We start from the raw sequence: 26,838 nt of genomic DNA, 5'->3' as shown, positions 1-26,838 counted from the left end.
GCACCCTGTCCTGCTCTTCTGCCAGAGTTCCTGACCCCACCTGACTCCCTGCCTTGGACCTAGCTACAGCTTTGACAGACAGCCTCCATACCACACCATCGACCTTGGACTGGATTCAGACCTCGCCTCTCGGTTAGCCCCCGGGACCAGCACAGATAGTTATAACCAATGCCTAAGCAACCACTCACATTATGTACTTTAATAAAGTTGTGGCCAAAATTATGCCAAAAACCTTAAACAAAAATTCTGTGTGAACTGTGATTTATTTAGGGGGTGCCTTGGGGACTTCAACGCGCAATTAGACACCGGCTGTGTATACAAGAAAGTCTATGGCTGAGCTAGCTGTGATGTTATGCAAGGTTCACCATCATTCTCTTTGCCTTAGATGCCCGAGAAATTCCATAGGCTTTTCCCTTCATTGCTGTGCAATTTTTAAAAATTCAACATGGGTCACTAAATTTGACATGTGGCATCTACTTTACAGAATTACATTAGCCTGAAATGCAAGACAAAAAAATAAAATAAAAAAATGAGCTGACCCAGAACAAACATGAAAATGTGCTGACTCCAGTCTGACGCTCAGAGCACCTAAACAGTCAATGAAATTGAGAAGAGGGCAACACTCAGTTCCAAGAAGCATGAAAATAGAGAGTTAAATGTGCTGTATCAGCCTTTCCCAACCTTGTGCTCCCAGCTGCTGTTGGTCTATAACTATCATCATCCCTAGTGAATAGGGCCAATGGTTGTAGACCAATGATATCTGAGGGCACAGGGCTGAAAAAGGCAACACTATATTAAAGCTTTGTTCTTATTTATTTATAAAAGATTTGTCCGTTCACACTAATTGTGCAATCTTATGCACTCTTACTTGCCAGTAAGACCCACTGAACATAGTAGAAGTAAGGTCAAGTCAGGATTAAACCAGGAAGTCTCTAATTAACCATTGTGTTGTGTTTTATCCAAAACAGGTGACCAGCTTCAGAACAAGCCAGGATATTATACAGTACACTGTTTGAAGTTGGCTTAAAATCCTGGATTTTCCAAAGCTGGTAACCATAATTCCTAATTTAAATGAAACAGGAAGCTTTGGTTAATTAGAGATTTCCTGGTTTGATTGCTGTACAGAGCAAGAAAAGGAGCAAAGGAACTAGGAAAAGACTTGTGCACATTTTAGTTCAATAAGAAAATACATGATTGTCTGAACACAGCAAATACTTTCTCAGGTAAAACCACTATACTTTTAATGTATGTTTTTAAATTCTCTCTCAAAGGTTGTCTAAACATGTTTACCACAACATGAGTCCTAATAGATCACCCAAATAACTCCCCACTGGAAAGCCAAGCTGATATTTCAGCTATGAGACTCTGTCTCCATCATTTATCAACAATTGTTGTTGTTTAGTCATTTAGTCGTGTCTGACTCTTCGTGACCCCGTGGACCAGAGCACGCCAGGCACTCCTGTCTTCCACTGCCTCCCGCAGTTTGGTCAAACTCATGTTCGTAGCTTCAAGAACACCGTCCAACCATCTCGTCCTCTGTCGTTCCCTTCTCCTTGTGCCCTCCATCTTTCCCAACATCAGAGTCTTTTTCCAGGGAGTCTTCTCTTCTCATGAGGTGGCCAAAGTATTGGAGCCTCAGCTTCAGGATCTGCCCTTCCAGTGAGCACTCAGGGCTGATTTCCTTAAGAATGGATAGGTTTGATCTTCTTGCAGTCCATGGGACTCTCAAGAGTCTCCTCCAGCACCATAATTCAAAAGCATCAATTCTTCAGCGATCAAGAATATTGAAGCACTAATCTGATTACACAAGGGCACAAACTCATTGTTGCATTTACGAATCAATAATCATTTTGCAAGGAGCTTTATAATTGTTGTGCATCATTACAAGATTTCTGCGAGCTATATACTTGCAACTCTATTTTATAGCAGGACAATAGAGGCTGAGTGATAATGAGCTAGTAAAAAACATATGGCTAAAACCCAAATGTCTCAGTCATAAACTCTCTAATTTGGGTAAACTAGTCTTGATATATGAACAATGAACATTCACAAGGAATGTTGAAAATATTTATTTTGTTTAATGTTTTTTCTATGAAAAGATTTTAAATTATCAATACAAATATATTCAGGTACTTCGTAGGTCAATCATTCATGGTTCAAGGTATTTATACTACCAAAGTAACTTGACCAAACACTGGAATTAGATCACACTGTCAGCCATCTTCAAAGCATTAGGAGAGCAGTTATTTTTCCATGCAGGAAAATCTCTTCACCAATACATACCTAACTTTTGATTTTAATCCTCTACCACCCCACCACCCCCCAAATGTTCAGAAGCCTACTCTTTTAAGGGTTCTGGGATAAGAGTTCCATTTTGTAAGAAGAAATATTTGCATGCATAAAATTCAGCAGAGAGCAGGTAAAAATAAAATTATATCTTATGTAGATGCTTTGTGTCTTTAAAAAAGAAAAAAGGAAAAAACCCTGAATGTCCTAGTTTTTCAGAAATGCTGACTATTCCATATTGTCCATCATTTCATTGTTCAATGCTTATTCTTAGAGCCTTTGGGGGATAATGCATGGCATTCAGAAGCTGGAGGATCTTAGTTGTCTGTTGTTGTTTTGAAAAACCAAGTTGTGGATAAAAATAGCTGAAACTCAATAGGCGGGGCCTGCTGAAACCAGGCAAACTCCCAGGGGTTGAGAGAGAGAAAGCTTTAGGTTCTTCAACCTGCCCTCTTTTGCGGTCCAACATGTCCAACCTAACCTTAACCTGCCAGTTCATATTCTCTGAAAACTGTGAAGCAGTAACATGGTATCGCTGGAGCTGACAGACCACCAGCTCTTGACATGGGTAGAACTGTTTTGTGGGGTGCATTAATGCAATAATAGGTAAAAGGTAAAAAGGTAAAGGACCCCTGGATGATTAAGTACAGTCAAAGGCGACTATGGGGTGCAGCGCTCATCTCACTTTCAGGCCGAGGGAGCCGGCATTTGTCCACAGACAGCTTTCCGGATCATGTGGCCAGCATGACTAAACCGCTTCTGGCACAATGGGACACCGTGATGGAAACCAGAGCACACAGAAACACCGTTTACCTTCCAGCCACTGAGGTACCTATTTATCTACTTGCATTGGCGTGATTTCGAACTGCTAAGTTAGCAGGAGCTGGGACAGAGCAACGGGAGCTCACCCTGTCATGGGGACTCGAACCACTGACCTTCTGATAAGCAAGCCCAAAAGGCTCAGTGGTTTAGACCACAGTGCCACCCGCACCCAATACAATAATAATATGATAAGCAGTCATCTGATTTTATCCAAGTTATAACCAATCTTTATATGGCAAGTTCTTAAAGAAATGGGAGTGCCTGATCACCTCACCTGCCTCCTGAGAAATCTCTATGTGGGACAAGAAGCTACAGTTAGAACTGGATATGGAAGAACTGATTGGTTCAAAATTGGGAAAGGAGTACGACAAGGCTGTATATTGTCTCCCTGCTTATTTAACTTATATGCAGAATTCATCATGCGAAAGGCTGGACTGGATGAATCCCTAGCCGGAATTAAGATTGCCGGAAGAAATATCAACAGCCTCACATATGCAGATGACACAACCTTGATGGCAGAAAGTGAGGAGGAATTAAAGAACCTTTTATTGAGGGTGAAAGAGGAGAGCGCAAAATATGGTCTGAAGCTCAACATCAAAAAAAACGAAGATCATGACAACTGGTCCCATCACCTCCTGGCAAATAGAAGGGGAAGAAATGGAGGCAGTGAGAGATTGTACTTTCTTGGGCTCCATGATCACTGCAGATGGTGACAGCAGCCACGAAATTAAAAGACGCCTGCTTCTTGGGAGAAAAGCTGGACAGCATCTTAAAAAGTTGAGACATCACCTTGCCAAAAAAGGTCCGTATAGTAAAAGTTATGGTTTTCCCAGTAGTGATGTATGAAAGTGAAATCTGGACCATAAAGAAGGCTGATTGCCGAAGAATTGATGCTTTTGAATTATGGTACTGGAGGAGACTCTTGAGAGTCCCATGGACTGCAAGAAGATCAAACCTATCCATTCTTAAGGAAATCAGCCCTGAGTGCTCACTGGAAGGACAGATCGTGAAACTGAGACTCCAATACTTTGGCCACCTCATGAGAAGAGAAGACTCCCTGGAAAAGACCCTGATGTTGGGAAAGATGGAGGGCACAAGGAGAAGGGGACGACAGAGGACGAGATGGTTGGACAGTGTTCTCAAAGCTACCAGCATGAGTTAGACCAAACTGCGGGAGGCAGAGGAAGACAAGAGTGCCTGGCGTGCTCTGGTCCATGGGGTCACGAAGAGTTGGAGACAACTAAACGACTAAAGAACAACAACAGCAACAAAAGGAACCTGGCTCTCCTATAACATTTCAAGCAGCACTGCTGCCAGTGAGAAGTACCGACATAGGGCAGATATAATCTTGAAGCCATTCTACAAACTTTAGTTAGCAGTATGGTTCACCCTCGAAAAACTGTCTGCGATCTAAACATATGTACTGCTGTGGTAACTGTGGTTCTTCCTGAAATACCAAAGAGGGACTAAGACTCTGATGTTCCAGGCAAGTAAAAAAAAAAAAACCACAACAAAAACCACATTGCCTCTGAACGGTCAGAACGCTGCAGGTTTCATTCTAGCTGGAAACAAAATAAAAGCCTATGCTGAAATATCCAGCTACATTCCACAATAAACTGCGTGCAAAAGATATGCCACCTTTCTCCACAGAAAGCAATCCCCAAAGAAATTGTTCTATGCTGTGCTTACAGGGTGGAAACTATTTTCTGCCGTACTTTAATATATTTTGCACAGCTCTAACAGCTAGCAAGGCGCAATGCTGCCGCCAATCACATATATGTAAAAGTGAGCCCGTAAGTTCTCTCTCCCCCCCCCCCCAATTTCTTTATTGAGCTTTAACCTATGCCAGTGAGGGTTTTGCCCCTCAAGCCCTTCTAAGCCTGGGGTTGGGCCAGGCAAAAGCTACGGTCAGGCAAAGAATCTTAGACAATGAGAGACAACAGGACTGCTCAAGGTGCCCCGACTATAAAATTGGAGAAATCGAGTAATAATAATAATAATAATAATAATAATAATAATAATAATATTTTATTTATACCCCGCCCTCTGGGCTCAGAGCGGCTTACAAGCAATAATAAAAACAAATTGAATGATTACAACTTAAAAACAAAATTAAAATACATTAAAATATGGAAACATTAAAACATTAAAATGTAGCCTCATCGCAGGAGGAGAAGGAAAGGAAAAAAGAAAGAAAGGGAGGGAGGGAATCAAATTGGCTCCAAGCCAAAGGCCAGGCGGAACAACTTTGTCTTACAGGCCCTGCGGAAAGAAATCAGATCCTGCAGGGCCCTGGTCTCATGAGGCAGAGCGTTCCACCAGGCAGGAGCCAGTGTTGAAAAGGCCCTGGCTCTGGTTGAAGCCAATCTAACTTCCTTAGGGCCTGGGACCACTAGGGTGTTGCTAATTATGGACCTTGAGGCTCTCCATGGGGCATACCAGGAGAGGCGGTCCCGTAGGTACGAGGGTCCTAGGCCATGAAGGGCTTTAAATGTCAAAACCAGCACCTTAAATCTGACCCTGTACTCTACCGGGAGCCAGTGCAGTTTAAAAAGCACTGGGTGAATATGCTCCCGTGGCAGAGACCCCGTGAGGAGCCTCGCTGCAGCATTCTGCACCCTCTGGAGTTTCTGGGTCAGCTTCATGGGCAGCCCCGCGTAGAGCGAATTACAGTAGTCAAGCCTGGAGATGACAGTCGCATGGATCACTGTGGCCAGGTTGGGGTGGGAAAGGTAAGGGACCAACTGCTTGATGCGGCAAAGGTGGGAAAATGTCGCCTTGGCTGTTGCTGTAACTTGCGCCTCCATGGAAAGGGAGGCGTCAAGGATTACACCCAAACTCTTAACGGAAGGCAATGGCACTAATTGGGCTCCCGCAAGAGAAGGGAGTTGGTCCCTCATCCCCATGCCATCCCGACGTAGCCATGGGACCTCTGTCTTCGAAGGATTTAGTTTCAATTGGCTCCCACGAAACCATCCAGCCACAGCTTCCAAGCATCTGGTCAGTGTGTTCGGAGCTGAGTCAGTGTAGCCATCCATCAGCAGATAGAGCTGAGTGTCATCAGCATATTGGTGACAGCCCAGCCCAAAGCTCCGGATAATCTGGGCAAGGGGGCGCATAAAGATGTTAAAAAGCATCGGGGAGAGAATTGCGCCCTGCGGCACTCCACACACCAAGGAATGGCGCGACGACATTTCCCTCCCTAGTGCCACCCTCTGTCCCCGACCAGAGATAAAAGAGCACAGCCAGTTACGGGCTATGCCCTGTATCCCCACGTCTGCGAGGCGGTGGTCCAGAAGATCATGATTGACCATGTCAAAGGCTGCTGACAAATCTAAAAGGATATATAGCCACACCGGCAGCATATCTCTTCTTTCTCGTATCTAAAAATGCAAGAAGGGCCTTTACACTCGCCAGAAGCTCGGCTCTGCCCTCGCCGGTCCTGGAAGGAGCCTTTAAAAAAGTCCCATGTGCTCAGAGACTTTGCGCCTGTTCATTGGGAGAGATAGGAAGCCCAGAACACTTGTTCTTTAGATGTCCCCTTTATGAAGAGGCACGTAGTAAGACCATTGATCCCCTACTGGTGAGGCTCGCCAACCTCCCAGAAAAGCAAAAATTCGACCTTTTTCCTGTTAGGCAAAGATCAGAAGACAGATGGTCGCCAGATTCTGTGTACAGATCTGTAGGCGCAGACCATCTCCCAACTTATGAAAATCCCCAAACTCGGTTCCATGGGTGACTCTGGGTCAACTCCCTACAGTGGTTTATTGTTGTACATTGTTTAATTGTTTGTTTTTCTTCTGTGACCGTACCCCCATGTGTGCTTTATAAACTGGTCTCTGACCATAATAAATCTATCTATCTATCTACCTACCTACCTACCTATGCCAGTGATGCCCTTCTCCTCTTGTCAGGGATTGGCACATTCAGACAGCATGCGTGGCATCCCAGAAGACATGCAAGGCACCCAGCAGCATGGACTCCTTCAGCAACTTGGAAGGACAATACAATCCAGAAAGGCAAGATGGAGTCTCCTTCTTGTCCATCAGCTTGGGTGCTGGCGACGGAGACCATTCTCTTGAAGCATGGCCCTGTTCTTTTTATGGGAGGTGTGGGCAGCAGCCACAGTGGTGCAAAAGGGAGATCCTCTGAGGCAAGAGGCCTTCGAGGAGGCTCCCAGGCGGAGTCTTTCCCTCCCTGATCTTATAAGCTCTCCCCACTTGGCCTCTGTACGGGCATCTTGGTTCCGTCCCAGCCGGCCTAGCCCAGAAGCAGCAGCCAAAGTCTCCTCCCTCTCTGAAATAACTCAAGAGGCTGTTTTAATGGGAGAAAACTTTGGCCACTGCCCCTGCGCCAAACAGGGCCAGGAAAGAGCCATGCCCACATAGAGAAGGGGCAGTGGGGAAGTGGTGCGAGGGCTGACAGCTGGGAACCGCCGGGATGTTCTCTTGCCCTTCATCCCAGGAGCTGGAGCCTCATCCCTGGAGGCCTGCCCATAAGTTCTTATTAGGTAAAGGTAAAGGGACCCCTGACCGTTGGGTCCAGTCATGGACAACTCTGGGGTTGCGGCGTTCATCTCGCTTTATTGGCCGAGGGAGCCGGCGTACAGCTTCCGGGTCATGTGGCCAGCATGACTAAGCCACTTCTGGCGAACCAGAGCAGCGCACGGAAATGCCGTTTACCTTCGCGCCGGAGAGGTACCTACTTATCTACTGGAACTTCGACGTGCTTTCAAACTGCTAAGTTGGCAGTAGCAGGGACCAAGCAATGGGAGCTTACCCCTCATGGGGATTCGAACCGCCAACCTTCTGATCAGCAAGTCCTAGGCTCTGTGGTTTAACCCACCGCGTCCCAAGTTCTTATTAGTTCTTCTTATTGATGAAGTTTCCCCGCCCAAGGCAGACAAACGTCAGGTACAGTTTTAAAGCTATTTTAAATTGCTGGAAGAAATTCTCTTTCCAGTTCAAGAAGCATTTAGACACATACATTTCACAGATAAACTTTGCAATTGTCCCGCCTTAAGTCTTCTTCATAATTTCCTTTCACGTGGCACACTTTTTAATGCTGCATTGACAGATGTGTCCCCCATGTCATGCACATTGTACCTTGTTCCTTTCTCATTGGCTAAGTATCACTTTCGGCAGGGAAAATAAACCTGTGCAAGACATTGCAGTAAACAAGATGTTTGAGGTTGATTCCCCCCCCCCCCCCCCGAAATCAGTCTTGGACACCATTCTGGATGACCTTAATTGAGAAGGGGATGGAGGAGTATGTATCAGTTACTCAATCTCCCAGTTGCTTCTGATACCATTGACCATAATATCCTCCTGGATCAACTGTTCAGGATGGGTAAGTGAGGCAATGTATTGGATTTGATATCCCGCTTTATCACTACCCTAAGTAGTCTGAAAGCGGCTAACATTCTCCTTTCCCTTCCTCCCCCACAACAAACACTCTGTGAGGTGAGTGGGGCTGAGAGACTTCAGAGAAGTGTGACTGGCCCAACGTCACCCAGCAGCTGCATGTGGAGGAGCGGAGACGCGAACCCGGTTCACCAGATTACGAGACTACCGCTCTTAACCACTACACCACACTGGCGTTTGCAGTGGCTTTGTTCATACCTGCATGGTGATTTTGACCAGATAAACAGCAAGAGAAACTGAGTCATTTCTGATAAACTGGGACTTCCATAGCAGCTTTCAGCAAAGATAAAATGCAGAGAACTTTCTCCTGCATTTCCTGCAAAGTTTCCTTTTTTTGGCCCTAATAACGTTTTTCTTCCAATGTATGCGCGTTTAAGAAACAAAATCAGAAAATAAATGATGAGGCTAAAAAGAATTATTAGTATCTCCCCACCCCATCTTACCAAGATCCATGCTTTTGGAGGCTTTCAGATTAATTGATTCTGTCTGCTTGGCCAGTGTCAAAGATCTGAAGTTGATGTGCTGATCTCGTAAGTATGTTGCTGAATCGGCTACCGAGCTGTGGAAAGAAGCCATACCACAAATAAAACAGAATGAAATAAAATAGGCACCAGCTCAAAAACAAATGAAGTAATTAAACCCTATGAAATATAAACGAATTTTCCCTTCTCTGTCATAATGCAATTTAAATTTCCTACATGAGTTATTGCCTCTATTAAATCTGACTTTACTTAGGAGAGCCATAACCAGAGCAAAAAAAGGCAGGTTTTATCCGGTCTGTCCACTTTGTGGGCCATCTCAGTAATTAATAAGGCTTATTAAAGGTTCACCAAGGATCAAAAAGCAGAAAAGAGTCCTACTGCCTAATACTTATCTTCAACGTAAGTTATTTTTGAAATGCATTTAGCTGCTAGGTGCCACACAACATGCCTCATTCCGAAGTTCAGGCATGTGAGTATCCAAATATCAAGGAAACTAAAGCCCAAACTTGTAAGACGCTTCATTTTTCAGCTGAGATTACATTTTATCCTTCCCAGTTTCAGGCAAATCTTTAAAATCACTGACAGCACCAGATGCAGCAGACAACAGATTTCTGGAAAACTTTCTCTACGGTATCCTCTCTCACTTTAGTTACAAAAAAATTCCCCTTCCAAGGCACAGAAGGAAGATACTTTCTTCAGATCTCTACCACTTCCTTAAGAAAATTGTCATTGGGAAATGATTTATAATGAAATGGGGGGAAAAAAAAGTTTAAGGCAACCTTTGTTAAAAGACCAGAAGCTTTTTTGCTAGGTATTATTGGTCAAGACTTGCCAAAAGAGTAGAAGAAACTATTTATGTATGCCACAACAACGGCTAGGATATTACTAGGGCAAAAATGGAAAGATGACAAGATGCCAGCGAAAGAAGAATGGCAAGTAAAATTGATGGAATATGCTGAAATGGCGAATCTTACTGGGAAACTTGGAGGCAAGGACAACGGAGACTTTAAAAAGGATTGGGAACCGTTTATGGTGTACTTACAGAAACATTGTAAAGAAGTGGACTCACTAGCAGGGATTGAGCAAACACTTACAATAGAGGAAACAAACATAAAAGTCAAGGTGTAACAATTGGGGAAAGAACAAAGCGTAAGATGTAATTTGAAAAAAAAATGGTATAAAGTTGATAAGGATGCGCATGGTCGGCCAATTGGTGCCAAAGAAGGACAGAACTTTTTTTTATGTATGCAACAACAGTAGCAAGAATACTCATCGCAAAGTACTGGAAGACACAAGATTTACCGACCCGGGAAGAATGGCAGATGAAAGTGATGGACTATATGGAACTGGCGGAAATGATTGGCAGAATCCGAGACCAAGGTGAAGAGTTGGTGGAAGAAGACTGGAAAAAATTCAAAGTTTATTTACAGAAACATTGCAAAATTAAGGAATGTTAGAAGGTTGTTGGAATGAAGTAATGTGGTTTTAGCAGAAATGATATAAAGGATTAGGTTAAAATTGATTTATTAATTGGTGAAAGACGAGAATTACAGTATATTAAGATAAATTATTAGGATAAAAACAAAGCTGGAAAGGACTTGCTGAAACATCTAATTGAATTAGAATACAAAAAAGGGAGGTGTGAGGAGGTCAAGGAAATAAGTAAAGGAAAGAAAGCTATGTAAAGGTCTGATTTGTTGTTTTTTTTAATTGTTTGTATGTATTTTTTATGTCTTTGTTATTTTTCTTTTTTTATTGTTCCTTTCTGTAATTTTCAAAATTTGAATAAATATTATATATATAAAAAAATAAAGTTGATAAGGATGCAACGATATTTAGCTAAATGATCACAAAATTAAGGTAGAACACAATAGGCTGGAGAAGCAAATATTTAAAGAAAAGGAGGTTGAGGGAAGTCATGGGAGGGTGGTGTGTGGGTAGGGAGACTGGGATTTACATATTCTTTTTGCGATAATGTTGGTTCTGTTGAATATAAAATTGCAAAACTTAATAAAATTACGGGGAAAAAAGAAAAAAAGGAAAATTGTCATTGGAAGAACATTAGGCCAGAGTCACACTTGGGGATTTGGGCATGCCTGAGAGACTGCAATGAAAATGTATGCAGACAGATATGACTCTGCTTCTGTCTGAGCCGGCCACCCTAAATAAACTTGGGATTCAGTTTCTGCATGGGCTGCAGTTGTTGCATACATAGAAATTTCTGTCTGACTTATTCCCAACAAAAAGGGCTCTGTTTTTTGGGGGAAAGTAATTTTAAACATTTTTTTTTCAATTCATTATAAATCGTTTCCTAATACACTTTTACATTTTCACATGTCCAACACATGCGAAAAAACATTCCCTCAACTTCTTTACACTTCCAACACATAGATAAATTTATAAATCTTAGCCAACCTACTCAGTTAAATACCATCCATGAATCATTTCATTTAACTAAGATTCTTAACCAGTTTCAAACCCTATTCAAGAATACCAGCAAAGTGGGGGACATTATTAGCCTCAACTGAAGATAATGTTGGTGCTAATGTATACCATAATAACCCTTGAAGATTAGAAAAAAACTACTACATCTAAGCAATAAATAAATGTGTTCCGATGCAAATTAAATGTCATAAAGCAACATGTGGGCTTTTTTACATATCATGTAGGAAAAGCATTCCTATCACCAAAAATAAAGTTATAAATAGTAAGCAGTTTCAAACCTTTGATTATAATCTGCAAGCAGCTCATCAGAAGGATGTGGGGGCAAAGGGGGTGGGATTTCATTTTCAGCAATGCCACTCTCAGATGTATAAAGCTCTGAAATTAAAGGGTGGAGAGGAGGAGTAATAAACTACGGCACCACAAATATATTACGTCTGTTTGCTGATCAAGAACCGAACCCGCATGTCTCTTGAAACTAATAACAAATTATAAAAAATCTCCAAACTAGCCAAACTAGAATTAAAATTACACCAAGCAGAAAATGCATCCCTTAGGATTTTCAAAAGACCTGATTTTTCCATTTGAACATGCATAATTAAAGATAAACATATTGAAATCCTCCTTATGGTAGAATAGAGTCAAAGTTTATATTGGTTTTATTAATTTCAGCGGATAGTCTCTCACACACCAAACATACACTGAACTAAAGATTGAATAAAACATTCAATAGGTGCATAGCTGCAGCACACCAACAGGCCTTTATCTTTTCTAAGCATTTGTCTGGGCATTTATCTTCTCTCTCTTTCTTATCTACAAATTAGGGCTAGGCCATAGATTCATAGAATTGTAGACCCAAGGATCATCTATTCCAACCTCCATGACAGATGGCCATTCAACCTCTGCTTGAAAACCTCCAAGGAAGGAGAGTCCTGGTCCTGAATGGAGTAACTGTGCCCCTGAAGGACCAGGTGCGCAGCCTGGGAGTCATTTTGGACTCACAGCTGTCCATGGAGGCGCAGGTCAATTCTGTGTCCAGGGCAGCTGTTTATCAGCTCCACCTGGTATGCAGGCTGAGACCCTACCTGCCTGTGGACATTTCTTGCCAGAGTGCTGCATGCTCTGGTTATCTCCCACTTCGACTACTGCAATGCGCTCTACGTGGGGCCACCTTTTAAGGTGACCCGGAAACTACAACTAATCCAGAATGCAGCAGCTAGACTGGTGAATGGGAGCGGCCACCGAGACCTACATTGGCTCCCAGTATGTTTCTGAGCACAATTCAAAGTCTTGGTGCTGACATTTAAAGCCCTAAACGACCTCAGCCCAGTATACTTGAAGGAGCGTCTCCACCTCCATCGTTCTGCCTGGATGCTGAGGTCCAGTGCCGAGGGCCTTCTGGCAGTTCCCTCACTGCGAGAAGCGAAGTTGCATGCAGGGAACCAGGCAGAGGGCCTTCTTGGTGGTGGCACCTGCCCTGTGGAACGCCCTCCCACCAGATGTCAAAGAGAAGAACAACTACCAGATTTTTAGAAGACATCTGAAGGCAGCCCTCTTTAGGGAAGCTTTTAATGTTTAACAGACTACTGTTATTTTAATGCTTTGTTGGAAGCCGCCCAGAGTGGCTGGGGAAACCCAGCCAGATGGGCAGGGTATAAAGAATTCTCTTCTAACCTCCCGAGGGAGACCGTTCCACTGTCGAACAGCTCTTACCCTCAGAAAGTTTTTCCGGGTTTTTAGTCAGAATCTCATTTCTTGCAGTTTGAAGGCCTTGGTTTGAGTCCTACCCTCCAGGGCAGAAGAAAACAAGCTTGTTCCCTCTTCTATGTGACAGCCTTTGAGATATTTGAAGATGGCTATCATACCTCCTATCAGTCTCCTCTTTTCCAGGCTAACCATACCCAGCTCCTTCAACCATTCTTCATAAGGCTTGGTCATAATCCTCATAACCCTTGATCATCTTGGTTGCCCTTCTCTGCACATGTTCTCCATAAATTGTGGTGCCCAGAACTGGACACAGCATTCCAGGTGTGGTCTGACCAAGGCAGAATAGAGAGGTCAGCATTAGGGTTTTGTGGGCCCCCAAGCAGAATGGCACCAGCGACTTCTCGAACCGTCTCTAAAATAACTGGGGCAAGTGAAAAGTGAGAGCTTGCCCCCAAGTCTAAGTCTTCGCAAAAACATCGTTTGCCAACTGTATTGAGTAGTAGTTCTTCCTACATTGAAAGAAGCTGCAGCTTAATCAAGTCCTCTATTCTGGATGGAATGGGAAGTCCACACAGTGTCAAAAAACTTTCTTCTTCTTTTTTGGCCTTTGGTTGCAAACAGTTTTTCTGTTCTCTTTTAGTGAATTGAGAAGGAGAGAGAAGTAAGGGAACTTTGCTTACATGCTTGCATTTCTGAGGGTGGGGGAGTGCAGGTCATTTTCTGGGATGTAAGACTAGCACAAGGGATGCGGGTGGGTTAAACCCATAGCTGTCAAGTGTCCCTTATTTGAAGGGACAGACCCTTATTCCAGCGCCATGTCCCGCTGCTGTCCCTTATTGATGGATGTCCCTTAAATGTCCTTTAAATGATGTCCCTTAAATTTCAAAAGAAGCAGCTCCTCTCCCTCCCTCCCTGCCGGCCAGGGAGGAGGGAGGCTCCAACTGTGTTGCTTGGCTGTGTTGCTCACCCAATAAGAAGTCTAAGAACAACTGGGGGGTTGGAGCTTGAATGCCTTGTGTGTGGCTAGTTAATGCAAGCTGAGGGGGTTTTTGAATGCTGGACACCATTTTGTTGCATGTGATGCTGCAAACCTTGCAGTGCAAAGCCAGGCCGGGGAGCCATCTTAAGTTGAGGCTGCATAGGCCTTGTGGTGCATGTGATTCAGATTCTATTCAGTTGAACCTCTGGTTACAAAGTTGGTTGGACAGTGTTCTCGAAGCTACCAGCATGAGTTTGACCAGACTGCAGGAGGGCAGGAAGACTGGAGTGCCTGGAACAGATGAGGCTGCAGGTCCCTTATTTTCAAATCTGTAAGTTGACAGCTATGGTTAAACCACAGAGCCTAGGGCTTGCCGATCAGAAGGTTGGCGGTTCAAATCCCCGCGACGGGGTGAGCTCCCGTTGCTCAGTCCCTGCTCCTGCCAACCTAGCAGTTCAAAAGCACGTCAAAGTGCAAGTAGATAAATATGCGGGAAGGTAAACAACATTTCCGTGCGCTGCTCTGGTTCTCCAGAAACGGCTTAGTCATGTTGGCCACATGACCCGGAAGCTGTACACCGGCTCCCTCAGCCAATAAAGCGAGATGAGCGCCACAACCCCAGTCATCCGTGACTGGACCTAATGGTCAGAGGTCCCTTTACCCTTTACCTTTAAGACTAACACAGTTTCACCCACAGAACTTGCCATCGTGCTCTTGGAAAAATAAATAAAGCCTTAGCTAGCTAGTCTATGAGGTAAATGAGGATGCAATTCTTTTGTTATGTTAAATGCACATCATGGGTGGTATTCAACTAAGTTTTACCCAAAGTAGACTTACGGAAATTAATGAACCTAAGTAAGTTAAGTTCATTAATTTCAATGGGCCTACTCTTAGTAAAACTTCATTGACTACCACCACATAATCTAAACAACTTTTATAGCAGATTTGAAGGAGGAACTCTATCTGTGTTGCTAGTCGCTTTTAAAACATTTACCACTTAAGCGTATATGAAAGTCTTTCTCTGCTGGTTGCCAGAATTAAATTTCTGGTTGCCACAGGCAGACGCGTTCGTGAACTATTATACAAAAACTTGTATTCACGACCTAAGGCTTATTTATATTATCTGTTATCCTGAGCTAAAACTGTACACCAGAACCTATTTCAATCTGTGATTTATCACTATAATCAAGTGGTTTGATATGGAGCTGAAGTAATTTGAAAATGAGACGAGAGCTTCTGGAGAAATTGAAGACCCACTCTACAAAAGAGGAAAGTGGTCATTAACTTAAACATACAGAAATGGATGTAGATATTTTGGAAATATTAATGCTAATACATCATATTAATATGTCCTAAATGCACGGCAGTCCTGCTTGTTTATTTGGTCAAGGCAAACCAGGAATAGTAGGGAGCAAAATGAACTGTGCTGACACAATCGGACTTCCTATATGCATAAATAAATCTGAATTAACAATATTTGGTATTAATAGCATGACTGTAGCCTAATGAAACAAAGGCTGGAAAAAGTTTTGCCTTTTAACGAGGATTGCAAACGAGGATTGTAGTCATTTTCAGTTGGTAGACCAAAGCTTTAGTTGATTAATCAGTGGGAACCAAATTTAATAGTAGAACTGCAAGTTAAAGATATGCTGTTTCCATTCTAGTGTATTGACTAATAGACAACAAAGAAGAAAAATATTCAATATAGCCTTATAGTCTAGAATGAATGGCTGGCTTAGAAAAGAAGAAGTAAATTCTGTGTTTTCTTATACTCACCTTAACATCTGAAAAAGCCACCTTATTATGAGGGGAGGATAACATACATATTTAAATGTAATTATTAATGAATTGCTTATGTGGTAGATGATTAACCAACTAAAATCCTTTATTTGATTCACGGCCTTGGTATGAAGTAACATTTCTCTCTGTAATGTATTCTTGCTTACACTTAATTTTCAGAGCCATTTCTTAGGGCAAACATTAGAACAAAAACCTGTTACTTAGCCACAAAGATGACAGCAAATCCCTTGGCAGACTGGTAATTTTTTTGGGAAGTTACAAACCTTCTGATGAGGCAGATTCCAGTAATCTTTCAGCAACAGAAATGTGAAATTGCTGGCACTGAAGTAAGACTTCTTTGAAGAGGTTGTACTAAAAAAAAAATGCTGTCTCTGCACAACAGTTTGGCAGAGGAACAAACTGAGGACCTCTGGGTGGCAAGTATTAGATTATTCATATAAAAATAGACTGAATGCCCGCATTTCAATATTGGATTTTAAAGATTCTTTTATTCAACTACCCATAGGCAAAGCAGATTTGTTTTTTGTTGTTGTTTTTTTTAAAAAAGATATCATTTAGCAGGTGGTTTTTCTATATAAATCTATGCTTTATATTTTCTCTTTTACAAGAATATTAGATTTCTTTTAAAACTCAAAGTGAGTTGGTAGAGGACCTGTGTATTTGCGTTGGGTTTACAGAAGTACACTTCAAAGAGTACCAGGAGCATTAAGTAAACATTTAAACTCTCTATTTGAAGAAACTCACTATGGTGTGCACTAAGTTAGTTACCAGGGACGCAGGTGGCGCTGTGGGTTAAAGCCTCAGCGCCTAGGGCTTGCCGATCAAAAGGTCGGCGGTTCGAATCCCTGCGGCGGGGTGCGCTCCCGCTGCTCGGTCCCAGCGCCTGCCAACCTAGCAGTTCGAAAGCACCCCCGGGTGCAAGTAGATAAATAGGGACCGCTTACCAGCGGGAAGGTAAACGGCGTTTCCGTGTGCGGCTCTGGCTCTGGCTCTGGCCAGAGCAGCGATGTCACGCTGGCCACGTGACCCGGAAGTGTCTCCGGACAGCGCTGGCCCCTGGCCTCTTAAGTGAGATGGGCGCACAACCCCAGAGTCTGTCAAGACTGGCCCGTACGGGCAGGGGTACCTTTACCTTTACCTTTAAGTTAGTATGACTAGGCCTTAACGCCAAAGACTGAAGTCCGGACCTCTCCACCTCAAATGCAATTTCTTTCTTCAGTTACGTATGCCTACGTAATTGTTACCTAATATTTTAAGGATCAATTCTTCCCTCTCTTCTCATCCACAGCCGCCACAGATCACACCACATGACATTCAGGGGTGCCCTCCTTTTCAAAGGAAGACCCCACAAACCAGCAAGTCCTTATCTGCGTGAGAGCTCTATAACAAGCAAAATGTTCCCACTCGCTTGAACGGGGGATCTGGCTCCATGCATGCATTGGAACAGCGTATGCAGAACTACCGCTGATGCTGTGGCAAATGGTTATCTTTCCTTACTAGGGCACAGTGAGTGAGACTCCCAGAACCAAGAGAGGCATGAAAAGGGCAGAGCAAAGACAGGCGACACGCAGGCACAGCCTTCGATTGCTTGGAAGAAGGCCTGGAGAGGAGACATAAGACCCCTGCGGGAGGCTGAGACCTTTAGTCTCTGCAACTGATTCCATGCAGTAAGACCTAAAGGGAATGGCCTGCTGTGCTTATTAGGCCTGACACTCAGTCATGTCTATGAAGATTGCGTTTTTGCTAATACAGTGGTACCTTGGTACTCAAACAACTTGGAACCCAAACGCCTTGGTACTCAAACAACTTGGAACCCAAACACTGAAAACCTGGAAGGAAGCGTTCTGGTTTGCAAACTTTTTTCAGAAGTCGAACGTGCTCCATTTGAGTGTTACACTTCTGTTTTGAGTGCCACGCTTTCGTTTTGAGTGTTACGCTTCTGATTTGAGTGTTACACTGAGGTCTGTCTGTTTTTGCTATATACTGTATTTTTCACTCTATAACACGTACCCGACCATAACACGCACGTAGTTTTTAGAGGAGGAAAATCCGTAGGCATGCCACCCGTAGGCATTCCCTCCATAACACGCACAGACATTTCCCTTTACTTTTTAGGAGGAAAAAAGTGAGTGTTATGGTGCAAAAAATATGGTATTTTGCATTTCTGCTTTTGTGGCTCTTTTTTGCTTTGTTTTTATGACTGTTCAGCTACTGATTGATGGATTGTGTGACTGATTGTTTATTGCTTTCATTTTATGGATCAATGGTCTCGTTAGATAGTAAAATTCATGTTAAATTGCTGTTTTAGGGGTTGTTTTTAAAAGTTTGGAATGGATTAATCCTTTTTGCATTACTTTCTATGGGAAAGCGCGCCTTGGTTTTGGAACGCTTTGGTTTTGGAAGGGACTTCCGGAACTGATTAAGTTTGAGAACCAAGGTACCACTGTAAAGAGTTAACTGCAACTTTCTTCTGTGTCATTTGCTGGCCAGCTCGCTCTGTGACAGTAGAATATTGTGCCTTGTTGAGTGATTGACACTGCCATTGTTGAAGGGGGGGGAGAATCCAGGCGATGTCAGCGTTGTTAACAAAAGTACATACATCTGTTAGTGTATAAAATTTGTTTTAACAAATAAATATATTAAATATATGCATATATATATATGCACATAGATTTAATATTAAATATATTAAATATTAAATATATTAAGCATATTAACTATATTGCAAACACTTTACGATATGGAAATTTAATTCAGTGTGCGGCCCCCAGGTTCTGTGTTGAGGTCTGGGAGGTTGGAACCACCCTCCTGTAAGTTACCATATTTTTCGCTCCATAAGACACACCTGACCATAAGACGCACCTTGTTTCTAGAGGAGGAAAATGAGAAAAAAAACTATTCTGAATGAAGCAGTGGATGTATAATTTTTGTGGTTCATGCTGTGGCCACATGCTATGTGATCTGATGGTGAATTTGGGGTGACCCAATGCAAAAATCCTGAGGATCCATGGGCTTTTACCTCCCCCCTCCCAGGCAGCCTCTGCTAGGGTCCCTTATCTCTATACCAATCCCACCAATCACCTGCTTCCTTTCAACACCCCCTTCCCTCTTGTTTGCCTTAGTGTCTTTTCCTTAGCTGGAGCAGTTTTTTGCTCCTCCTTTTCTTCTAATTTCTCTCCCTATTGCTTTAGTCTTCCTGTTTTCCTCCTTTGCAAGTTTGCTGTCTTTACCTCCCCACTCCCAGGCAGCCTCCTTTATTGCTAGCGTCCCTTATCTCGCTTCCGATCGCTTGCGATCAGCAGCTTTGTTTCAACACCCGCTTCCCTCTTTCAAAATAAAAAAAATCATGATCTGCTTTTCACCCCTGGGCAATTTGGCTTCAGGGACCACACATTCAGTCCATAAGATGCACAGACATTTCCCCTTACTTTTTAGGAAGAAAAAAGTGTGTCTTATGGAGCGAAAAATACGGTGAAATCCTGTCATAGCTGCCACACCATAATGATCTAAAAGAATCAGGGAGGATCAAAATGGCTGCAATCACTTCCCTGGAAAGCAAGCAGCTTCTGATTGTTGTGCTCAGACATCATCAGCTTAGAGTTACGGGCAAACATGACCAACTTTTTAGAGCTCATCTCTCCATATTCCATACTGCTGGATTCTGCAATCTATGGATAAATGCAAGCTAACCTCTGTAGCTCACTACCCTTTGAATCAACACAACTATATGAACAATTGCAACCTTCACACTCATATTAATTTATTGATATCTCGATTCAAAGAATTTAAAGCCCTGCCATATGTACTCTAATAGCCTGTGAAGAGCCAAAGGTTCCCTACTCCTCCCCACACTGCAATGCAGGCTAGAAAGCTACAGAAAACCTCAGACCGGTTTTCTCTGAATGGCAGTTGGCTGCAAAAACTCCTACGTGAGGTCAAGCAGCATCAATATGGTCCACACTGGATAGGTGTGTTCAGCTACAGTGGAAAATAAAAATAAATAATTTCTGTGAATAAAAGAAAAAGACCAAGAACTGCCTTGTTTGGACTTGCATACGTCTATGCGAGCAGACTCAGCAAACTGTTATTGAAACGGGAGGGGATTGCTGGTTTGTTTTGTTCTTGTTTTTATTATGTATTATGTATTTTGTAAGGTAAAGGTAAAGGGACCCCTTACCATTAGGTCCAGTCGTGACCGACTCTGAGGTTGCGGCGCTCATCTCGCTTTACTGGCCAAGGGAGCCGGTGTACAGCTTCTGGGTCATGTGGCCAGCACGACTAAGCCGCTTCTGGCGAACCAAAGCAGCGCATGGAAACACAGTTTACCTCCCCGCTGGAGAGGTACCTATTTATCTACTTGCACTTTGACATGCTTTAGAACTGCTAGGTTGACAGGAGCAGGGACCGAGCAACGGGAGCTCACCCCGTCGCGGGGATCTGAATCGCCAACCTTCTGATTGGCAAGTCCTAGGCTCTGTGGTTTAACCCACAGCGCTACCCGCATCCCTTCTATGTATTTTGTATAGAATAATAATAATATAATTCAGAGTTTTTAAGGTGTGTTACATCTAACAAAGCAAACAACCGGGCTTTTTTTCCCAGCCAGAACTCAGTTGGATGCCATCGCCATTATAAGAGAACAAGGGAGGCATTTGTTGTGAGTTGTGGCACCTCTTTTTCTAGAAAAGTAGCACTGGCAAACAATACACGCAAAATATTAAAAACAAATAACTAAGACTACATCCATAAGTCACTAAAAGCAACACTGGGTGCCGCCTTAAAACCAGATACACAAGTTTAAGAACATAGGGATAAAGAACTGTAGGAAACAAACACTACAGCTACACTTTCCACCTGTAACTGTTTTATATCCAGTCTTATGTGTTGGGCCAGCATGCTAGAAACTGTCACTTAAAAAGTGGAATTTGTGCCAGGAATCTAATTTGCGGGTTCTGAGTCAGCTCTTCCACCTTCCCTGAAATCTTCACGTCTGCACTTACTCTAATTAATTGCCTTCGAAGTTGAAGAGTTTCTGAAAACAAAGCGCCACCAAACACACACACACACACACACACACACACACACACAAAAGGTTTAAAGCAAAAGTTAAAGTAGGATGTGCAACACTCACCTTTCAACCTCTCCTGAGGGCAGCAGGATACAAAACACTGGACAGCAGCATCACTCCGTCTCGGAATGGTTGTAGAATAAACGTTTCCCTCAAGATCCAGTTTTGGAAATGGTACAGCAGGATCCTATGAGGAAGACGGATCACATTTATTGATGTAAAAAAGGGCTAACTATCACACTAAATATATCGGTCTCCCTATCTGCTACTCAATTTGTACATTATTTATGAAGTGTTTATTGCATATTATCAATGCTCAGAGCTGAAAACAGTAAAACAGCCTTTTTTTAAAAAAAGAAGAAGGCATCAATAGTCATTGATGAAGAAACAAAGAGACATCCGGCTTGAAAAGAGTCCTAGAATTTAATCCACTAGGTAATGATCCCAATTACTGCAGCAAATACAGTGGTACCTCAGGTTACATACGCTTCAGGTTACAGACTCCGCTAACCCAGAAATAGTACCTCGGGTTAAGAACTTTGCTTCAGGATGAGAACAGAAATCGCGTGGCAGCAGCGGGAGGCCCCATTAGCTAAAGTGGTGCTTCAGGTTAAGAACAGTTTCAGGTTAAGAACGGACCTCCGGAACAAATTAAGTACTTAACCGGAGGTACCACTGTATCCAAGAATCCCATTCTTTGCACTTGAGGCTGAGCCATAAATTCTCTCAATTCCAATTTGCGAGAAAGAAGACGAGGGGGCAGAAGGACATAACTGACCTACTTCTTCTGCCCATTCTTTGCCATTTCTTGTTTTGTGGCAGAGCTACTCCTCCTCCTTAGAATCCTCAAGTTGGAAGCCACCATATTTATGTCCTTTAACCCTAACCCTAACCCTTAAAATGAGGTGGTATGATGTCACTGCAGTCTTAATCTGGGAACTGACTCAAACCCTGCAATCATCATCCGAGGCCCTTCTTTGTGTGCCTCCACCACGAGAGGTCCAGAGAGCAGCAACATGAGAACAAGCTTTTTCTACGGGAGCTCCCCATTTGTGGATTGCTCTCCCTAGTAAGGGACGTGGGGGGCACTGTGGGTTAAACCACAGAGCCTAGGACTTGCCGATCAGAACATCAGCGGTTCGAATCCCCGCAATGGGGTGAGCTCCTGTTGCTCAGTCCCTGCTCCTGCCAACCTAGCAGTTTGAAAGCATGTCCAAGTGCAAGTAGATAAATAGGTACCGCTTCAGCGGGAAGGTAAACGGCATTTCTGTGCGCTGCTCTGGTTCGCCAGAAGCGGCTAAGTCATGTTGGCCACATGACCCGGAAGCTGTATGCCGCCTCCCTCGGCCAGTAAAGCGAGATGAGCGGCGCAACCCCAGAGTCGGTCACAACTGGACCTAATAGTCAGGGTTCCCTTTACCTTTACCTCCCTAGTAAGGCTGGTATTGTATTTTTAATATTCTGTTGGGAGCCGCCTAGAGTGGCTGTAGAAACCCAGCCTGATAAGCGGGGTATAAATAAATTATTATTATTATTATTATTATTATTATTATTATTATTATTATTATTATTATTATCATCATCCAAATCCAGTTTAAAGCCCACATCATGGTAACAGTTTCATAACATGGCAATATATTGTGAAGCACAATGTGTGCGTGTTATGTAAAGAAACACGATGTGGGGGGGAAACATGAAGTTCCTTTTTCTAAATCTCCAAAAGGGCCCTCACCGCAGAGTTGGGGATCTTAGCCTTGCCTTGCAAGGCCCAGCACCTTGCAAATGTTTTCTGCAACAAAATGCCCCCTTCATCAGATTACATTTGGCATTCCTTGCAAAAAACACACACACTACAGTGGTTCCTTGGGTTACGAACTTAATTCGTTCTGGAGGTCCAGTCTTAACCTGAAACTGTTCTTAGCCTGAGGCGTGCTTTCGCTAATGGGGCCTCTTGCTGATGCCGCACCGGTGGTGCGCGATTTCTGTTCTCATCCTGGGGCAAAGTTTGTAACCCAAGGTACTACTTCTGGGTTAGCGGAGCTTGTAACCCGAGGTGTTTGTAACCTGAGGTACCACTGTATTCATGCAGACAGCATGAATGGCTATCCTGCCATCAGTGACATCAGTTAGAACTGGCTACATAATTGGCTACATAATATTGTGGCACCATTCCTGATTAGCTGTGATCACCTACGAGTGATTCAGAAAAGAAAAGGCATTTGGGGAACAATAAGCACTGAAGTAACAGCATCCAGGAAAAACAATGGCGCCAACCAGGACTGGGGAAAAGAAGATGGATATTCACAGAATGCAAATGTGTGGTTTTTTTGGAAAATATTTCTACCACAACAAATTTTTGGCCTGAAAGTGAAAACCGGAGCATATTCGGCACAGTCCCTGATTATGCCCATCAAAAGCAGAATGCAGAATAGCGTTTCTTCTGACCACAACTTGCTTCCCATTATTACTCCATCTGTGAAGGCAGCTTGTAGCCTTGTCAAGACAAGAAAAACGGTGCCAATGGTAATTTTCTGACAGCCAGCTGGTTCCCTTCTTTCAGTGGCTGCCACATATGCTCTGTAATGAATGCACACCAGAATGGCTTTGGAAATAAATGGCAAACCCTTTGGCTTCTCAAAGTTTCCCTCTCGCTCATCAATAACAATTCCAAATTCGTTCTGACATTTGCTTTGTAAAAATAAACAATTTACTAAGCAGAATTAGTTTTGAAGGACTAATTAACTGTTCTACTGTAAAAAAAAAAAACCCTACAAAAAACCTGAATAAGATTCCCTCACATCCATGTCTATTAAAAGCACTCTGCCTTCATTCAAAACTATTTGCAAAAACATGCCAACTTGGCCTCTGTTTCCCAAATCTGAATTCACAGGCGAAGTAGTTCTTGCTTTCAAGGTGCAATTACTTTCAGTGGTTTTATATATATATATATATATATATATATATATATATATATATATATATGTGAGTTCTCATTAAAGCTTTTAGACCATTTCAAAATGGGTTGGAATTACAGCCAAACTACAGTTAGTTGAACTTGTTTCCCTCTGAAATCAGTGGGATAAATTAATCATGACCTAAGTACCACTGATTTCTGAGGAAATTACATTACATTAGCTGTAACTACTGTAACTATTTGCCCGTGTCTGCCTTTGTGCATTTTGATCACATATGACCCAAGCAGTTAATAAAGTACCTAATATGTATTAGGTGTTGCACATTTATGTTATTTTATTTGATTTTTAAAAAGTCGCTGTTGATAGGCTCGCAATTCAAAAATTGTTAGAAAACCGAGGGGAGTTGGAAGGTAGGGGAAAATGTGATACAAGCCTGGACAGTCTGGAAGGAGGACAGAATACAACAATTAACCTAAGATTGGGAATGAAACAAAGACTGTAGCTAAGAAGTCAAATACATTGGGAGGGAAATAAAAGAGACAAGCAGATAGTTTTCAGCAATTCTGTAGAGTAAGGCAAAGAAGAGGACAATGGGATGTCATGGACTGGCTGGAGGCTGAGGAGCAGTTGGAAGAAGAAGAAGAGTTTGGATTTGATATCCCGCTTTATCACCACCCGAAGGAGTCTCAAAGCGGCTAACCATCTCCTTTCCCTTCCTTCCCCACAAGAAACACTCTGTGAGGTGAGTGGGGCTAAGAGACTTCAGAGAAGTGTGACTAGCCCAAGGTCAGCCAGCAGCTGCATGTGGAGGAGCGGGGAAGCGAACCTGGTTCACCAGATTACAAGTCCACCGCTCCTAACCACTACACCACACTGGCTCTCTGGCGGTACCAGCTGGGGGACCCCAAGAGAAAAAGGTGGGAAAATGATGAGTGGTCAGCGGGAGGATAAGATTTCAGACGCTGAGGAGTTAACAGGGTTTAGTGAGCAGGAAGAGTCTTTGGATCAGTCCAGAATCAGAAGCTGGAGAGCAGGAGGTCGAAGAGGCAGACTGCTGAAGAAGCCAAGGGGTCTCCCCCTCCTGCTGCGACCAGCTCCTCTCCCCGCTGGTCTCCCAGAACCCACAGTGATATGAAGAGGGCAGAGCAAAGACAGGCAAGGAGGCAAAATCTCAGATTTGGGAAGGACAGATCAGTAGGGTAGAGACTTAGACAACTGTGGGAAGGCAGGCATCTTCTGTCCCCACAACTTCCTGAAAGGCGCAAAAACTACCGGGATGAGTTGCTGTGCTCATGAGACCTGGCCTCCTGAGCAGACCTGGTTTCCTTGAAGAAAGAGTTACCGTATTTTTCTGTGTATAAGACTAGGTTTTTTAACAAAAGAAAATAGGTTTAAAATTGGGGCTTGTCTTATACACGGGTAGTGCTGAGGGGGTGTCCTCCAAAATACATGGGGGCGTCTTATACATGGAAAAATACGGGAATTGCACTGACGCCATTTTGATTTATTGCTGACACGGGGCTTCCCACCTCCTTCCCACCACATCCCCCCAAATTGGTTCCAGGGGATTTAAGAGAACCCCCAGAACAGTGCTCGGGGAGGGGAATCATTCTATGGGGCAAGTTACAATTGCTTGTGCAGATGGAGTGTTCATCTCAGAGTGGCACTGAATTCCACCCGACACCCCAAAAAACAACTTTTTCTTTGAAAGCAGGTTCTGTACTCAAACCTTTACCATACAACTCCAAAATTCTCTTATATGGAGAATTCTGAATACATCACAGGGGCAAACTATTACTAAACACAGATACCTTATAGGAGAGGCAGCTGTAAATTAATGGCAACTGTGGTGGTGGTGGTGGTGTTGGAAAATCTGCTTTTCTAGCTCTCTGATAAACAACAGAATCAATAGCTCAACAACTGATCAGTGCGCTGCCTAATTAGAGAGCATTCATCTAGTGAAACAGAGCTGTCATGAAAAGGTTCCATTAGTGTCCCAGCCAATAAGAAAATAATGGATTTTTAAACATATCCTGCTGTACTAAGCTGGGATGCAGCAGGGAGGGAGGTAGTTCAGGTAAGTGAAAAGGGAAAGGGTCATGCCCCATTTCGCTATAGTCTTCAGCCGCAAATGGAATTACAATTGAACTGCAAGCACATCCTATAAAAATTAATTTCTGTTTAAAATGAGTTTGATTCAATAAAAAGCCGGTTGTATATTCTTCAAAAAGAACGTGCTAGAAGTGTGGGTGCATTTCGTACGTACATAGCCATAATTTTTTTTTTTTTTGGGGGGGGGGGACTCAAACAGCTTTTAGTACAGGATTTCAATAGGATATTCAACTGTGGGGTATTGGTAAATCTGAAGAAAAAAAAATGTAAGTGAAGGCCATTGATCCTGTTTCAGAAGACCAACAGGACCCTAATTTGTTGATAAAAATTGAACACAACTATACATCAAAGGTACAGTTGTTTTCATTTTTAATTCTGATATAGAGTCGCTTATGTCCATTCTTCTGCATGAACAGCCCCTGTCATTGCACTACAGTAAATAAGAATTACAAATGTCCCTATGTGCTATTTCGTCCTGTTTCTCCAATATACACAGAACAAACAGTTGGTCTCTAAGGTGCTACTGGACAATTTTTTTATACTATTATTCAAATATAAACATTTTGGTAAATGGAGTAAAGCGTAAGATTTCCTGCTCCCCCATTAAACAACAGTGCTTAGTTATTGCAAAAACAGGTAGACTTCAATAAATTTAGTGGTGGTTGTTTGCCTAAAAATTCATAAATGGAGAAGGGTAAAAGGTAAAGGACCCCTGGACAGTTAAGTCCAGTCAAAGGTGACTATGGGGTGCAGCGCTCATCTTACTTTCAAGCTGAGGGAGCCAGCATTTGTCCGCAGACAG

General features: G+C 43.0%; 1 protein-coding gene across 2 annotated transcripts in view; it reads right to left on the bottom strand.

The window, feature by feature from the left end:
- PARD3B (par-3 family cell polarity regulator beta) overlaps nt 1-26,838 on the bottom strand; it is a 652,714-nt gene that overhangs the window by 366,323 nt on the left and 259,553 nt on the right. For both annotated transcript variants that reach the window (XM_079976360.1, XM_079976361.1), the window contains exons 13-15: nt 21,073-21,196; nt 11,737-11,833; nt 8,975-9,090 (exon numbers count right to left, since the gene is read on the bottom strand). In XM_079976360.1, coding sequence (XP_079832486.1) covers nt 8,975-9,090; nt 11,737-11,833; nt 21,073-21,196 — 337 coding nt within the window. The remainder of the gene's footprint in view (nt 1-8,974; nt 9,091-11,736; nt 11,834-21,072; nt 21,197-26,838) is intronic.

This window comes from Podarcis cretensis (genome assembly GCF_951804945.1).
Source record: "Podarcis cretensis genome assembly, chromosome: 1".
NCBI classification, from domain to species: domain Eukaryota; kingdom Metazoa; phylum Chordata; class Lepidosauria; order Squamata; family Lacertidae; genus Podarcis; species Podarcis cretensis.
The sequence above is the reverse complement of the archived record's forward strand: the minus strand, read 5'-3'. Positions and strand labels throughout refer to the sequence as shown.